The sequence below is a fragment of the Vespa velutina genome, chromosome 10 (assembly GCF_912470025.1).
Source record: "Vespa velutina chromosome 10, iVesVel2.1, whole genome shotgun sequence".
Taxonomy (NCBI): domain Eukaryota; kingdom Metazoa; phylum Arthropoda; class Insecta; order Hymenoptera; family Vespidae; genus Vespa; species Vespa velutina.
Window position 1 is genome coordinate 2,147,944 of NC_062197.1, and position 16,753 is coordinate 2,164,696.

Sequence of the window (16,753 nt, forward strand, 5' to 3'; positions counted from 1 at the left end):
AGGTAGATAATGTCGTATGGTCAAAAATAAATGTAAATTCCCTAAATAAGAAACGTTGGTTTGTCCCTTGATTGACCAACAATATTGCGATTATCCGTTTACATATCATGTGACCTTTTCTCATTTATGCAAACCTCAGTAATATTTTGCTCACGATCTCACTGCAAAACAATAACAAACCCTTGTCTGAGAAAGCTTGCTAATGTATTATTTTCTAATGTGTATTGGACGATATTAAGTGTCAAATGATTTTATTATTAATTTTTGTATTCTATATTTTTCGTTAAACAAAAATTATAGATATCATTTGAAAAAGGAAAATGTATATCTACTTGCGATGTTCTCGGTTATAGAAGAAAATACTTGCTGACGAAAGTCATGGTCATTGTGCGTGGATATCGTAAATGTAGAGGGTCCAGTATGTAAACCGATCAACTAGACATTCACGCGGACTGTCTAATAGACTGTGTAAACCATAGTGTTCGGGATTATTACATGGGCAATGTTTGATATTATTGAATATTAGTGAATTCGTAGAACATTACGCACGAATATTTACATCGTAAAGTGTTATTAATCCGCGCGTCCCCGACCACGCGTGTTTAGACATGCGCTTGTTATATTAATTGAATTTAACGAAAGTTATGCTTTTACACAGATGTTTCCATTGAGCTTTATTTCCTTTCTGTCATTTTCTTTTTCTTTTTCTTTCTTTCTTTCTTTTTTTTTTCTTTTTCCTTTTCTTTTTTTTTCCACCTCTTTTACAAAAGATCGATTAAATGAGTGAAATTTTCAAGTGGTTTAATAGCAATATATCATATATTCTCTTTTAATCATCTACTCAAATGTGAAAGAACTATTATTGTTTTTGTGTGTATATAAATAAACAAAACAACAGGCTCGAGTAACGTAGGTATTTATTGTTTATATTGTATTTATATATATATATATATATATATATGTACATATACGTGCGCGCGCGCGCGCGTGCGTATATGACACACAAACACACACACACACACACAAACATTATATATATATATAGATATGAGCATCTCAAAAGTTTAAAGTTTCTACAAATGCAAAACATTTATGTTGGTACAGTGAAACATATATGGTTTCGCAAATGGGAGATATTAGTTATCCAGAACTTTTATTGGATATTAAAGATAACACAATGGATAGTATAGTGAAACATGAACCTCCACAAGAAATGGGTCCATCTTCTGCCTCTGTTCCAATACCTGGAGGACATAGAGGAACAAGAGGTATATACGACCAATTTTCTCCTTCTCCTCTTCAAACATCTACTTGGAGTAATAGGCCAGAGCATGTTGAATCTCCCTTCAAAATGGATCCAGATCAATTGGATATATCATTTAAAATGGACGATGATGATATATTCCAAGTTGATAAAGCAGATCTTATACAAGGACCTACGCTTGCTGAATTAAATGCCAATGACGATACACTATTAGGAGATTTAAATTTTGATGATTTATTATTGCCAGAGGAATACATTCAACCTTTAAGGATCGGACCCAATGTTATTCCTTCTGGTGGTTCTTCTTTGTTTAATAGTAATGGACCTGGATTTGCATCCAGTAGCTTTCCACAAACTGGAACTGCATTCAAAAGTTGCCCAACATATACAAATACTAGTGGATTTACATTGAATAGAGATATAAATATAACAGATAATTTTGAAGGTGTCAGTCCTCCTGTTTTTACCAGTCCAGGAACTAGCAATATTGCAGGTGTGTATACATTTTTTTTATTTTTTTTATTTTATCACAAAATTTTATTTACATTCATTATTCATTTTTTATATAATTGTTATTTGCTGATACTTCATAGGTAGTTCTACAGCAAGTTCTTCGACTTCTCCTCATACGGCAACAAGATCAACTGGTCCTTCTACTCTTCACGAATTATTAATGAAACGAAACGAAAATTCATTTAATACTCCAGTAACTAGCCAAATTGATACAGCGTCTGGTATAAGTGGTAAACCTAAGGTTTCTAGGCTCTCTATGTCTGCACCAACACAATCCATGGGATTAGAACAAATTTGGGCTCATAGAGAACCACGACAACATCTCTTAAGTACTGGCAGTCTTAGTCTAGTTGAAGCAGGATCTACGAGTAGTCTAAGCACTGGTGGTGCTCTTAGTCCAGACCCACTTTGTTATTTAGATCCCCTTAGTCATGATGAAGGATATGAAGACAGTGATGATGACAGTGATCATTATGATGATTACAGCAGTGATAATGGTATTCAAATATACATTAAAAATTGCATCATACTATATATACATATATATTATTTTATATATATATATATATATGTATATAAAATAATAAAGAAATATAATAAAGTTTTTTTTTACAGATACTGGTGGTAGCGATGGAGAAGACCAAAGTAATGTTAGTGTAGGAGGTGATACAGCAGACATAGGAAGAGAGAGTAGACACAGTAAAAAGGAAAGATATTTTTGGCAATATAATGTTCAAGCAAAGGGTCCAAAAGGTCAGCGTTTAGTTGCGAGAACACGACTGGAAGATCCTCATGTTTTGAACGAAGCTACAGATCCTGTATTCAGTCCTCATTGTGCTCTCAGAGGAATCAAGCACAGTGGTAAAGCACGTAAAGGAGATGGCAATGATCTTACACCAAATCCACGAAAACTTTTTAGCATTGGCAAAGAATTAGATAAGCTCTCGCGGGTTATAAACGATATGACCCCTGTTTCTGAATTGCCTTTCACAGCGAGGCCTAAAACGCGGAAAGAAAAAAATAAATTAGCATCGCGCGCATGTCGTCTTAAGAAAAAAGCTCAACATGAAGCTAATAAAATAAAGTTACATGGTCTTGAACAAGAGCACAGTTGAGTAAAGATAGTTCTGATTTATTTAAAAAAAAAAATATATATATATATAAGCTTCACTTTGTCTATACATATGTATATGTGTATACAAATATATATGTAATGATTACTTTGAATGATATGCTTTTTTATCATAGGACGATTGATCCAAGGTATATCACAAGCAAAACAAACTTTAGCTGCTAAACTAACGGAACCTAATCCTGAAAATCAGGAAGAACTAACAAGACAAATGGAAAAATATTGCAAATTGGCCACCAGTTAGTATAACTTAACATAATTATATACATGAAAACAATATTGATATCCTAATATCATATTTCCTATTACAGAGATACGCATAGCAAATCACTCTACAGAATTTGTCAATAAAGTGTTAGACAAGGTCAAAGCAGGAGTGCCTGATGGTGGCATTGATGATTTTTAATATAAACGAATTTTTTTTTTGTTTTTTTTTTTTTTGTTTTTTTTTTGTTTTTTTTTTTTTTTTGTTTTTTTTCGTTTTTTTACATCAACTTTATGTTTATACTTATGTACAGAAGATTGAGAGAAAGAGAGAGAGAGAGCGAGAGAGAGAGAGAGAGAGAGAGCGAGCGAACGAAAAATTATACTTTTACATTAAAACAGCTTCATTTTGTTTTTGTGAAAATGCGCTAAGGAACTATTGTTAATTTATTGATTAATGTGAATAAATATAATCGCTATGTTATAATTACAGGTAGAAATTCATATTCTTAAGAAAATCGCAGAACCGAAAATTTTGTGTACTCAGCTTTTATAATATGATACTATCTTCATTTTGTTAAAGACTGTGTTCTTTGTTATTGTATATAGTATTGGTTCAACTGTACATACTATTTTTTTAATCTTAATCAAACAGGAACGATGTACCTTATTTATGCAGTAAAATTGACCACTCGATGAAGTACCCTGTAATAAAATTCTTTTATTCTCTGTAATAATCGAATATAACTATTTTTCTTCCTATAATCATTATTGTAAATTTGATCACGTAATTACATCTATTTATGTATGTACGCATATATACATATAGCACTTTTTAGAAAAAAAGAAAAAAAAAAAACAATAGTTTATCAAGCAGGGGCATGAAAACGTATGTTTATGTCTTTATGAAAATTTAAAAAGAAAAAAAAAAGACGAAGAAATACATCTGCCTTGTTGATTTCTTTTTTTTTTTTTAAAGGAGAAGTAATAATTACGTATAATATTAATACCTTGAATAACATCTGCTCTGCAATATATTATATAATCAAAGAATATTATCCTTTGCATATATTAAATTAGCTAGATATTATTATTAAATCCTATTTGTAAGTTTGATCGTTGATATTCATGAAAAAAAAAAAAAAAAAAAAAGAAAAAAACTATTATCGATTAGGTAACAATCGAATTACTTTTCTACGACGAAAAAATGTATTCTTGAATTATTTTTTTTTTTATTTTAAAGCAATACAATAGCTTCAATAAAAAAAAAAAAAAAAAAAAAAAAAATCGTACAATAAACAAATAATCTTGAAGCTTTGCTCGCTTAAAGGATGGTTTCTATTGGTTCATTCTTATCGTTTGAACATCGTTGAAAAATGATTGGCTGAGGATTATAGTATTAAACATTTGCTGCGTAAAACTATTATACATATATTTTAATATACGATAGGAATGATGACGATAAAGCAGAAACGGTGCTAGTGTTTGTGCGTGTATATGCGGTGTGTACGAAGTGAGGTTATTCAGTGTGAATCAAATTTCAAAGTAACTATGCCGATTATGCGAAAAATACCGTAAGTGATTATTTCTATTCAAAAATAATGGCAGAAAATCTGTCGAAACGGCCTTCTAAAGGAATCTTGAAAACGTCCAGTAGCTTCGATAATCCAGAGGCGCCTAGGTAATCATTTATTATATTATACATTTATATCGTCACTTTGTAAAATTAAAAAGATGATCTCACAGAAAATTTTCTTTGCATGACTAAAATGGACAGAACAAGTTTACATTGTGTATATATATACATATATATATATATATATATATATATATATATATATATATATATATATATATTATACCCAATTAATATACTTTTTCAAATTTTAAATACAGGAAAAAAGTAAATATTCAATAACTAAATATTAAAAGTAATAATATTGAAAAAGAATTATATATTTTGTATGCATCCTCCATAGTTAATACATACGTCATTTAAATTAATATCATCGAAATTAGATGATTTATGATTATTGCACTAGTTTATTAAAAATATATATTACGTTATATAAATCCATGAATTATTTAATCGATATAATAATACATAATAAATAATAATAAAAATATAACATGTACGAGTACAGCATCCCTGAATTTTACGTATTACAAAAAATATTTTATATATATACATTTTATATATATATATATATATATATATATATATATATATATATATAATATATTATATAATATACAATATAATAATATATTATATGTTTTATATATATATATATAATTATTATATTTTTATAAAATTTAATAGGATTGGAAAATTTGTATATTATTTTTTTATTTTGCTTAGACCAAGTAAAGAAACAAAATGGGATGAAATGAATATTATTGCAACTCTTCATCCGCCTGAGAAAGATTATGGCCATATGAAAATAGATGAACCTAAAACCCCATATAATTATGAAGGCCTTGGCAGTGAACATGAATTCGATGAATTAGACTCTGTTGCCATTGCAGCAAAGTGAGTGTTCAATTGATGCATATATATATATGTAGATCGTTTAAGTTCATTGCTATAAAATAGTCAATTATTGATAAAAGGCTATCATCTTATATTCTATGTAATTATAATCATTTTATTAATTTGAGACAATTAATGAAATATATTTTAGAAATTGTTAAAAATTGTTTATAAATATTTAGATTAGCTGAAGGTACTAAACCAAAAGTTTTTGAAGAACAAAGTGAGGAAGAGGAGGATGAAGAAGATGAAGAAACACCAGAGGAAAGAGGTGAAGCAATTCTTCTTAAGTTAAAATCTTGTTACAAGATTTATTTAATAAAGGAATATTATCTAATATAATAATAATAATAATAATAATAATAATAATAATAATAATGCAAAATTTATTTGAAGGGAAACAATTTGTAATTGTCATTATTTTTATTTTGCAAAATAACATGCTTTAATTATAGAAAAGAGGAAAGCATTTGAAGCAAAAAGGAAAGGTCATTATCGTGAATGGCATGCTGTTCAACTAGCACGTAAACAGCTTTTGGAACAAGACGAAGACGAAGATGAGGATGATGAAGTGGAAAATAAAATTGACAGCGATACATCGTCGGGAGAAGAGAACGCATTTAAAACACGTTTTAAGTGCATGCCGTCCTGTAAGAGAAGGGAAAACAAATAAATAACAAACAAATCTTTAGTAATCCAATTTTATATCATAGATAGTTTTATGTCATCATTTGTAAATAAATATAACAGACTTTTATAATTTCTTAGTTTCAGTATGTTAATGATTAGTTACATCTTTTAATATATATTAAAATTCGATCAATAATCATTATTATTTGATAATTCTTTACATAATTATTCGTTTTATACTAATTATATTTGTATATGTATATATATATATATATATATATATATATATATATATATATATATATATATATATATATATACACATTTCAGTGTAATGACTACTATTATAAATTAGGCATTTTCGTGATAATAATTTTGTATATATGTACAATTGAAATTATAATTTGAATTATCGTGCATTTAAAATGACTCATATTTATTAGAATATTACATTTTGGTTTTTTATGTTGCTATGCATAATAGAAATAATATAACATTGCATCATTGTAATTAAATTACATTTAACAACCATTACCAACCTCGTGTCAAGATTAGTACAAATTTACGTGTGCAGTATTGAATAGAAAGGAATACATAAATTTTGAGAAGAAGGCAATTAAATTCAATCATGTATTCCATACTACAATGATTATAATTGTTCTTATATATACTAAATAGACATAAGCCATTGAATGTAACAATGGACTGAAGTATGTAATTAGAAGTAACGTATTAAACGTAGCATAGCTTTTAAAACGAGATATATGATTGTGACTAATACAAAGAAAGTGTATGCATATATATTATTAGAGTTGCCATTCCTTTTGAAGTCAAATAACAATATATTGTACAATATATCCGTCTGATAATTAGATACATTTTTATTACAGTTTATTACAGTGATAGTAATCAATAAAGATGCTGATAATATATCTTTTACATTAGATTTTAATTGTTTCCATAAACGAAAGTGAATTCGATGAAAGTTGCGCGGAACTATTGCAAATAAATTTTAAGCTATTTTATAGTATGCTTATTAACTACATTAACAATTGCCATGCATAGGAAACAAAAGATGTATTATCCAAAGATAAATAAATTAATTAACAATTATTCCTTCTTATCTTTTTATTGAATTTCATTACACATAATATATATTATATATATATATATATATATATATATATATATATATATATATATATATATATAATATTATACGATTTTTTTTTATGCTACAGGTGTATTAAAAACAAAAAAAATTGCAACTAATGATCTAATAACATTTCGCAATTTGTTTGAATTATTTTACGTAAATTAACGAAAAAATTAATTTTAATTATATTTTAGATACTTCCTAAAAGGTGGTTTTTTTTGTTTTGCAAAAATTAATTGCCATTATTTTTAGAAGATAACAAGAAAATTATATTGTTTACATATTTAGAGAGATTCATTGGAAATAGATTATAAAAAAAAAAAAAAATTGAAAAAGTCATAAATTTTTCAGAATGTTTACATAAAACTATAATAATAAAATTTTATTGATTTAATGAAATTATGTACAAAAGCTTTGTAGTCATAATATAATAAAATTAGATAAAGACCGACAAATGAGATGTTTTAAGCACAATATTATTAACATAACAATGATAATACATTTATGAGATAAAACAGTCAGCAATAAAGGAAGATATATTACAGTGCTGAATCATTCTATTATTGTTTCATGATTACATAGAAAATAATAATCCAACATTCAAGTAAATGTCTGAATTTTCTATGTTACAATTAATCAATTAATATAAATTGAAAAAAAATGTATGTGTGTGATCTTGCCACATTATTCAACTATAATTATCTAGATGCCACAATATATGTACATAATTTTTTTTTACTCATCGAGCACATAGAATATTAATTCAAGCACAGTATGGGTATCTTGACTGCTTTGTGCAGCTTTATGTAGAATTTGAATTAATTCATTATCAAGACTGTTCATATAAATAGGTGGTAACTTTGCACCTTCACTACCAGCTTCATATCCAACCTATATAAATGATTACATTATTTAAAGAATGAAATGATAATATATAATATATATATATATATATATATATATATATATGTGCGTGTATTTCTCATATTTAATAATAAATTAAACTGTATAATTATAACTTACATTATCTGGATGAATAGTTGTTCTAACACCAATTTTTGTAAGTCCTGCAGTTGCTAAAAGATCTAAAAGTTTAACTAAAGCTGCACATGTTGCCCTTGCTATACTCTCTGATAATTTATTTATATCCATAGGATCGTGAACACCATTTGGATGATCATCTGACTACACATAAAATTTTCTTTTTTATAATTTATTGCTTTAATGTATAAAACAATAAACTTATTTTAATTTATTTACATTGAATAAATAAATATTGTATACATTGGTACGATTTAAAAAATATGTGAATCAAAAAATATATGATATCTCACATTATTATTTCAATATATAAGGTAAAATTAATAAAATATTATACATACTTTGATAATAAAAACTTCCGTCCAACGAATAAATCGACTGGTTCCTCTATAATCAGTAGCATTATGAACTCTTATAGAAGGTACACCATCCATTAATTGTCCATCGATAGGACTTTTAACTCTGTAAGTGTATATTTATTAAAATTAAAAAAAAAAAAAAAAAAATTAAAAATCACTACAATACGTAATGAACTTAAAAGATTTATTAGCCTTACCCTAAATTAAATTGCACATCATTTTCTACCCATTTTATATTTACAGTTTCATCCGGTTCTGCTGCACCTTGACGTCCACAGCCAATTGAAAAGTCATGCATATTCTTGAGAGCTGCTTTTAAAGCTTCCATTTTTTCTGGCATTATTTCTACCATTAAACCATCTTCTACTATACTTGACTTAGCAGACAATCCCATTGATGATTTTAATGCACCATTAATGACAATAAAACTTGCTCCAGTTACTAGAAAAGAAACGCTTACGCTTATGTATACTTTTTGTATTATATATTACAGCTATTTTTATTTAATACAATAAATAAATTGTACCTGTTCTTGGTTTATTTTGAATATTAATTGCCTGCGTTTGGTAACTGCTTTCATCTCCTGTATTTGTTTGTATACACACTAAATGTGAATCAGCAGTGATACTAAAATTCGAGGCAAATGCCAAAACATGATCATTAGAATTATTTAGACCTTTTATAACTTGATCATATCTATTTCTAGGAAACATAACATCCGTTGTTCTATTTTTCAAATGAATCGTTAATCCTCTGACACCGGGTAACGTGTATCCAAAATTTCTAAAATCCGCTAACACTTTCATAACTGTATGTCCAATTTCGAAATAAAGTGCATCTCGAAATCTAACGGAGACTAGCGGGCAAGGATAATAACGATATTCAGCACCAAGACGTAATACAAGACGTAACGGAAATACTTTTGCCCATGGAGTCTCCCATCTGACAAACAAATGTAAATACATGTAAATATGTTTTTTGGACGTTAACAAATAATTGTATTTTACAACGTACCTATGAATTAAAAGGCCTACTAGAAAAGGTGCCGGTGGCAAAACAATTTTTTGTAAACATTGTAAGGTTTGTCGAATAAATAAAAATCCTGCATGTTCACGGGAGCCCAAAAGATTACCTCCCTGATGTATTGAGACAGAAAGCTCTGTCATCGTATTGCCTATGTGTATCAAAAATTAATAAATGTTTATAAATAATTTTGTAATTTAAGGACAAAAGAAATATGTAATATTAACCCTTTGTTGCTTCTACGTATATATGATTAATATACATAAGAAGATCTTTTGGTATTTGAGTTTCATCAGGTAAAGTTTCTAATAATAATATAATTTCATCTTGACCAACACAAGCCAATCCTTTTGAAGTAACATTCCAACATATTCTGTTTACACAGCAACTTACTAAAAAAATAAAAATAAAAAAGAAAAAAAAAACGTATAAGAAAAAGAATTTATATCTATTTTTTGTTCATATTGTATAGATTATATCTTCTACTTACAATTTGTTATCTTAACATATGCATAAAGATTTTTGTTAATTGCAAACATTACTGGTGGTTCACATTCATTTTTTAATGTTCTGTAAAGAAGATCTTGGTCGGTCACGTTATGATAAGAAATTTCTGAAAATATAAAATAAAAATTATAATAGTGCAAAGTGATTGATATTTTCTAATCATAATTATTTGAAATATAATATCGCTTTCTTACGGCCTTTATGTATGGTGACTGTTGGTGGTAGCATATTAGGATCTTGTGGTATGTAACTATTTGTATTAGGGTCCAAAGGTAACAGATTTTGTTTTTTACTTCCACTGGACATTGAAGATGAGTCAGACGCAGATACTCGCTTGTTTCCTGTTTTCCGATAAGGTGGTTTTAAATCCCAAGATGAATCTAGTTCTGTCAGGTCACATCCAGGCCTTATTCCTATGTTTAGTTTATTTGTGTGTGAAAAAAAAAACAAATAGGAAGGGGCAGGATTGATAACATAAATATGTATTTAAAAAAACTAAAGTCAGAAAATAAAATATATATGTGGGGGGATTAACATTAATGAGATAACAAAAAAATAAAGAACTTAACATAAATGGATGGAATATATACATGTGGATGGTTTTAGGATTATAGTCGTACAGGTTATATAATTATACATATACACATTTGTAAAATTACTACCAATAATTAAAGAATGACATAATTAGAGATATGATGAATAAAAGAGTAAAATATGATATATTTTAAATCAATCACTCTTGTTTCAGGCCTTTAGCTAAACAATATATAAATTTTTATATATAATAATTACATAATAATATATAATTATTTTATACAAATGTTACTCACCATCGCTAAACATGACAGACTTAGATCCTTCTGAACGCTGCTTTGTACTACCCTCCCTTTTAAGAACACCAACAGGCACCATTACTGTTGGTGGTGGCGGCGGCAATCCACCTGCTAGTTGCTGTAAAGGTGGTATAGTTGAACAATATTCCATAGGATTATTTGGATTAGGTGGTCTTCCCTATAATCATTTATAAAATAATCCTACTATTAGCAATAAGTAATTCTTTTCTTTCTTAAAAAGATGCACTCCAAGTATAACATATCTATATGAGAGCTGTAGGATTACTATATTTATTAATCTTCATTATGTTACTCCCTATACTTACTTGAGGAGAGTTAACTTCACTATTGTTACCATAGCTTACACAGTTTGTAGGCCAATTATTTGCCTCTTGTTGATTTTCAGCTATGAAAAAAAAAAAAAAGAAAAAAGAAAGAAAGAAAAAAAAAAAAAAAACAATATTTATTCAAATATTTTTATACGTCTTCGGAAATAAAAACATTTACCTTTCATTAGAAGCTGATAACAGGCAACACAGACTCTTGAATGGATATTACCTTGATATTCTAATTTGTATTTCATATTACAACATTTGCTACAGAGTACCTGTAACAGTAATAAAAAAAAGTGTAAAACAAATAATGTAATTTAGATTTGTATAAGTCACCATTTACCTTCCCACAAGCACGACAATGATGGCGTCGCTTAAGGACAGTAAATTTTAAATCACATAACATACAACTAGAAGCATTACTATCAGGAATCCAGAAGGGTGGTTGTTTTCCAAGTTTTTTAATAGATTCTGCTAAAGCAATTTCTGAGAGATCAACCACTATGTCTCGGCTGTTAGTACCATTACCTTCATTTTCTGATGTACCTTGCTGCCTGGAAGTGGTGCTAGGAGAACCTGTATTAATTATTTTTTTTTTTTTTTACATTTCATTTTATAGAAATTTACAACTAAAAGTAGTATTCATTATATATATTTGGATTAAATAATATAATAATTATTTTTTTATTAAAAAATATAAAAAAAATATATAATATTATATACCTGATGTATGATGGTCATTCATACTAACTGTTAAAGCGATATCTAAAGTTTGTGGACGAACTGCTTTATTTCCTCCTTCTGTATTTTCATTATGTTCTGAATTATTTTCCACACACACATCTGTACTTTTTGGTTGTATATCGGTACATAAATTAACAATATCATTTAAAGTTTTATTATCTTGTAACCTATGACTTTTGTCTTTGGTATCATAACTAGTATTACCAAGTATTTGTAATTCACTAATTTGATTATTATTTTGTTCTGAAGATGGAACTATATCTTTATTATTTTGTATTGTACAAACATTAGTTTTAACAGGTTGTAAAACTTCTTCTGATTGATCAGATTCATTATTTCCAATTCTAAATACATGTTTATTTTCAGAAGATGTCCAACTTTGTGCTTCATTTGTAGATTGATTTTTTGTCCCTGTATCTTTAATATATTCTACATTATCTACAGGATTTTCCATTTCTTTAACTATTATGTTATTATCACTTTTTGTTTGTATGTGTTCTTCTTTATTTACAGGTATAACTGTTGTAAAATTATTAGATTTGTTCCAATATCTTTCATCGTGTAAAATATTATCAGATACTTTTTCTTTTACTATGTCTTTATCATGTTTATTAACAGAACTTCTTTCAGAACATTCTTCAGTTTTAGTTTTAAATTCTTTTTCTACAAGCTGGCTATTGTCAATTTTATTAGTTGCTACATGAGTTTTTTTATCGTCTTTAGACTCTTCATAAGAAAATGTATTGTTACTTATATTGTTTTCAGTTGTATTCTTATATGCTTCAGATAACAAGGCATTCTGTGGATGTACTGCACTTTCCGTTAATTTTTCTTCTATCTCTAACGTTTCTAAATATTTATTTAATTCTTCTTCTGATAAATCATTCATGTTATTAAAACCAATTGGTTTTTGGGCAGAATATGTGACATTCGTAGTTTCATGAGAATTTGATGGCAATGTATTTCCATCAATATGAGATTCGTTTATCTTCTCAGAAGTTATCCCATTAGAAATATTTATTGCTTCAGTTTCTAAAATTTTAGTTGTATATAATTCATCTGTTATTTTACATGCAGTATCTGATTCCGATACATCTTCTGAAGCAGTATCATTAATTTTCTTATCTTCAAATACATGTATATGTTCATATTGAATATCTTCTGTATTGGGTTGAATAATTTTTTCTTGTTTATCAGAATCAATATTTTCATTATTATCTACTTCTTCATTTTTGTATTCAATATTTTTAAGATCCTGTTTACTACTTTCTACATGTAATTTTGAAGATTGCAATGTATCTGTATTAATAAACTGATTTTTATTTTCTATTACATCCTGATTCAATGGTAGAACAACAGTTTGTTCCACATCATTGAGTATTTCTTCAACTACTTTATTTTTATCTGTTATAGTTTTAATTAAATTATGATCAATGATCTCTGTACTTGTACTAGATATAACTTTTTCCTCGTTAACCATATCAGATTGTTTTTTAGGCCTAATATCTTGTTTATCCAACATACCGTCTACATAATCCAAACTTATTGTTGGTGCATTTATATATTCGTTTAAACTATTTAACACATTGCTAACAGTAGGCTTTATATTTGGCTGATTTAATTTCTTATCATATCTGTTTTGAAGTTGCTGATTGTTATTACTATTTTGTTGTTTTGTCAATAACGGCTGAGATGTGTTATTGTAAATTGTAATAGAAATTGGTTCAGAATCTTGATGATATATACATTGCTTTTGTGCAACTTTATGGTCATTGGTAGAATTTTCTGCATGAAAATGATTTATGGAATCTGTACATTTTCGTGCTGAATCATCTTTATGGTAATTATTTTGAGGCAAGATCATGCTTTTGTCAAGCGAAGACTTACTCTCTGTAATAACATTAGAGCTGTTCTCATGCTTTCCAAATGATAATACTTCAAATTCTTGAATTAATCTTCCACTGTCAACAGTAGTTACATTTGTAGACGTCGATTCTATGCCACACCTATCTACAGTTAATGTAGCATTAGTTATGGGAGAAGTTACAGACGCTATTTGTTCTGCACAATCTGAAAAAAGCAAAAAAAATATATATATATATATATATATATATGTATATTATTTTAATTACATTATATTATACGTAGAAATTGAATATTTCGAACAATAAGTATTCTTATGTACGTATACAATATATCATAACGCATACCAAACAATGATAACAAATATTAATAAACCTATTATGAATTTAATTAATTTAATTTAGAAAATAAATATCAATAAAAATAATTTATGATATACCTTCATTAAATTCGAAGTCATCGAGAACCTTGTCTAAATCAATTGCAAATTTCTCCATTGTATAAATTACTGGTGTTTATAGAATAAGTACCATGTATAAAACAGGTTTATACGATTTTTGATAGTAAAACATGTAGTAACAGTGTCAAAGGCGCAAGAACGATGTGCACTGATACTAAATACGTATATAATTATTTTTTGTAAACACGTAAGAAAAGATAACGACGAATAATATTTCTTGATAATAATCCTAATGTCGAGATTTGTTATTTTATGAGAAATAAAATTTCCGTATTATAAAATATAAAAAAAAAAAAAAAATAAAAAAACCAAAATACTACAGTTCAATATTTTTTTCTTTGAACACTACTCGTTTGATAAGAAAGTGAAAAATATCATTTTAAAAGATTGTTATTGTACAAAGAAACTAGGATTTTGGAAAATTGATACAAGCGACTTCAGCATCACGTGGACTATTTGTCAATGAAAAGTATAATGGTAACCTATTTACATTGACAACTGTCATTTTACAGCGGTTGTCATTGTATTGTACAGCTTACTATTATAACACTTAAGTCATCCTTTACTGGCTGCCGTGTTGCCAGATTGTGCGTTTTCACTTGCGTAGTAGTTCGTTAATCGGCGGCAAATTTGAATAAATCTTTATTTTTATGAATTATATAACGTAGGTGATATTTAATCGATAAATTAATATTAATAATCAAATTCCAAATTAGATCATTTTTTAAATAGTAAAAAATTTTAACTTATATGGGAAATGTACAAAACAATATGTAGTTAATATAAACAAAATAATTCTTATGTTGCTCAGGATTACTCTTATAAGGTTTTCTTATATATTAATGTTACATAAATAAAAAAACCTATATTATATAAATTTAAATATTTTCACAATAAATTGTCATATATACATACATATATATATATATATATATATATATATATATATACATAATATATTTAATTAACTCTATAGTGATAAAAATCCATAATCAAACGACTGATATTGATTCCAGAACATAATGTAATTATATATATTAACAGCATTATTGGTAGAGCAGAAAAAATGATGTGTGTCTTATGAAGTATTTCAACACCTAAAAAAATACGTTTAATATTATACTTTTATGTAATATGCAAACAATTAATACAACTTACTTGTATAGCCCAAAAATGTGATGTATATGTAATATGCAACAGATATAAACCAAAGTGTATTCCCAACAAATCGTCCACCAAAGACATTTGTATTTATGAGGCCTATAAATTTTTTTTAATTGTTTCTAATGTATCATATATTATGAAATTATTCTTGTCTTAAGTTACAACATATAAATGTGATTCAGATTTTCTTACCATTATATATAAAAAGTTGTAGAATGTGAAGTATTATTAAAGGTGGAAAAAAAGCATTCAAATGAATGTCAAATGCATATCCCCATTCGACATCTTGACTTTTATCAATTCTTAAATATCGATTAGTTATAAACCTATATGTAATAAAAATATTTGATTACAAATATGGAATACAGACGCTTAGATTTGATATATATTTATATATGGTTTACCAAAAAACAGTGGCTACTATTAAACCAACAACAATATAATCAACAAAAATCATATAAAGTAAAAGTCTTATAAATTGGAAAAATCCTAATCCCAAAACTACGGCAATACCAACTGCAGAAATACAAAGCCAACATGTTAATAATACTAAAAATGCTGGATCATCTCTTGCAAATTGTGATTTTGTTTCTGAAAATTTTAATTTTAATTGATTAAAAACTTAAAATTTCTTTTATACATTTGTAATAGAATACTTACGTTTTCTACTTTGAAAATTTCTATAAACTTTTTGTGGTGCTGTAAATAAAAATATCATTTGCCATAATGCAAACTCAAAATCCATTTGCTCAAATTTTAATAACTTCCTCAAGTATTTATAACATTTTGTTGCAGCACTGATACAATTATGCCTGTAAGATAATCATAATTAATATTATATCTTTAAAAAGATTAACATTTCTATGTCATACCTATATGTAACAGGCGTTGGTAACGTTGATCCTACATCTACTAAAATTGGAGATGTACAACGACTTGTAGGAGGAGAAGTTGAAAATTTCATTTTTGTTTACTTAATTATGATCTTTGCTCTT

At 27.2% G+C, this 16,753-nt stretch overlaps 4 protein-coding genes across 11 annotated transcripts; 2 read left to right on the forward strand and 2 right to left on the reverse strand.

The window, feature by feature from the left end:
* Positions 1-122: 122 nt before the first annotated feature.
* Positions 123-3,847, forward strand: LOC124952620 (protein CREBRF homolog). Of its 4 annotated transcripts, none has more exons than XM_047502757.1 (6): positions 124-913; positions 1,105-1,757; positions 1,858-2,274; positions 2,393-2,887; positions 3,026-3,148; positions 3,221-3,847. In XM_047502757.1, exons 2-6 carry the CDS (start codon positions 1,115-1,117, stop codon positions 3,313-3,315), a joined length of 1,773 nt encoding a protein of 590 aa, XP_047358713.1. In that variant the 5' UTR covers positions 124-913; positions 1,105-1,114; the 3' UTR covers positions 3,316-3,847. The 4 variants fall into 4 exon arrangements, with proteins under 4 accessions (XP_047358716.1, XP_047358713.1, XP_047358715.1 ...); XM_047502759.1 differs by having other exon boundaries at positions 1,170-1,757; XM_047502758.1 differs by having other exon boundaries at positions 124-909.
* A 690-nt stretch (positions 3,848-4,537) lies between these two features.
* On the forward strand, positions 4,538-6,413 carry LOC124952626 (protein phosphatase inhibitor 2-like). Its single transcript, XM_047502770.1, has 4 exons — positions 4,538-4,794; positions 5,476-5,646; positions 5,829-5,917; positions 6,102-6,413. The coding sequence occupies exons 1-4, from the start codon at positions 4,715-4,717 to the stop codon at positions 6,317-6,319; spliced, it is 558 nt and encodes a 185-aa protein (XP_047358726.1). The 5' UTR covers positions 4,538-4,714; the 3' UTR covers positions 6,320-6,413.
* Positions 6,414-7,799: 1,386 nt separating this feature from the next.
* Positions 7,800-15,440, reverse strand: LOC124952618 (zinc finger FYVE domain-containing protein 16-like). 5 transcript variants are annotated; one of them, XM_047502753.1, is made up of 15 exons: positions 14,574-15,440; positions 12,251-14,341; positions 11,871-12,103; positions 11,703-11,802; positions 11,522-11,601; positions 11,193-11,313; positions 10,557-10,748; positions 10,346-10,468; positions 10,083-10,247; positions 9,847-10,006; positions 9,359-9,774; positions 9,030-9,273; positions 8,815-8,935; positions 8,456-8,617; positions 7,800-8,323 (listed from the first exon to the last, which is right to left on the reverse strand). In XM_047502753.1, the coding sequence occupies exons 1-15, from the start codon at positions 14,629-14,631 to the stop codon at positions 8,168-8,170; spliced, it is 4,422 nt and encodes a 1,473-aa protein (XP_047358709.1). In that variant the 5' UTR covers positions 14,632-15,440; the 3' UTR covers positions 7,800-8,167. The 5 variants fall into 5 exon arrangements, with proteins under 5 accessions (XP_047358709.1, XP_047358706.1, XP_047358707.1 ...); XM_047502750.1 differs by having other exon boundaries at positions 10,557-10,775; positions 14,574-15,438; XM_047502751.1 differs by having other exon boundaries at positions 10,557-10,703; positions 11,193-11,373; positions 14,574-15,438.
* A 114-nt stretch (positions 15,441-15,554) lies between these two features.
* On the reverse strand, positions 15,555-16,722 carry LOC124952226 (protein unc-50 homolog). The gene is made up of 6 exons (XM_047501775.1): positions 16,631-16,722; positions 16,419-16,570; positions 16,163-16,349; positions 15,951-16,084; positions 15,753-15,854; positions 15,555-15,691 (listed from the first exon to the last, which is right to left on the reverse strand). Exons 1-6 carry the CDS (start codon positions 16,720-16,722, stop codon positions 15,555-15,557), a joined length of 804 nt encoding a protein of 267 aa, XP_047357731.1.
* Positions 16,723-16,753: the final 31 nt, after the last annotated feature.

Bases quoted from the DNA above. Each gene is read 5' to 3' on its own strand.
- LOC124952620 (XM_047502757.1), top strand. From the start codon at position 1,115: ATGGTTTCGCAAATGGGAGATATTAGTTATCCAGAACTTTTATTGGAT. The intron at 2,275-2,392 runs GTATTCAAATAT...TTTTTTTTACAG, and splicing joins TGATTACAGCAGTGATAATG to ATACTGGTGGTAGCGATGGA. The intron at 3,149-3,220 runs GTTAGTATAACT...TTCCTATTACAG, and splicing joins ATATTGCAAATTGGCCACCA to AGATACGCATAGCAAATCAC.
- LOC124952626 (XM_047502770.1), top strand. From the start codon at position 4,715: ATGGCAGAAAATCTGTCGAAACGGCCTTCTAAAGGAATCTTGAAAACG. The intron at 4,795-5,475 runs GTAATCATTTAT...TATTTTGCTTAG, and splicing joins GATAATCCAGAGGCGCCTAG to ACCAAGTAAAGAAACAAAAT. The intron at 5,647-5,828 runs GTGAGTGTTCAA...ATAAATATTTAG, and splicing joins TCTGTTGCCATTGCAGCAAA to ATTAGCTGAAGGTACTAAAC.
- LOC124952618 (XM_047502748.1), bottom strand. From the start codon at position 14,631: ATGGAGAAATTTGCAATTGATTTAGACAAGGTTCTCGATGACTTCGAA. The intron at 11,803-11,870 runs GTAAATGGTGAC...TTACTGTTACAG, and splicing joins ATTGTCGTGCTTGTGGGAAG to GTACTCTGTAGCAAATGTTG. The intron at 10,007-10,082 runs GTTAATATTACA...TGATACACATAG, and splicing joins ATACGTAGAAGCAACAAAGG to GCAATACGATGACAGAGCTT.
- LOC124952226 (XM_047501775.1), bottom strand. From the start codon at position 16,722: ATGAAATTTTCAACTTCTCCTCCTACAAGTCGTTGTACATCTCCAATT. The intron at 16,350-16,418 runs GTAAGTATTCTA...TAAAATTTTCAG, and splicing joins AAATTTTCAAAGTAGAAAAC to AAACAAAATCACAATTTGCA. The intron at 15,855-15,950 runs GTAAGAAAATCT...AAAAATTTATAG, and splicing joins ACAACTTTTTATATATAATG to GCCTCATAAATACAAATGTC.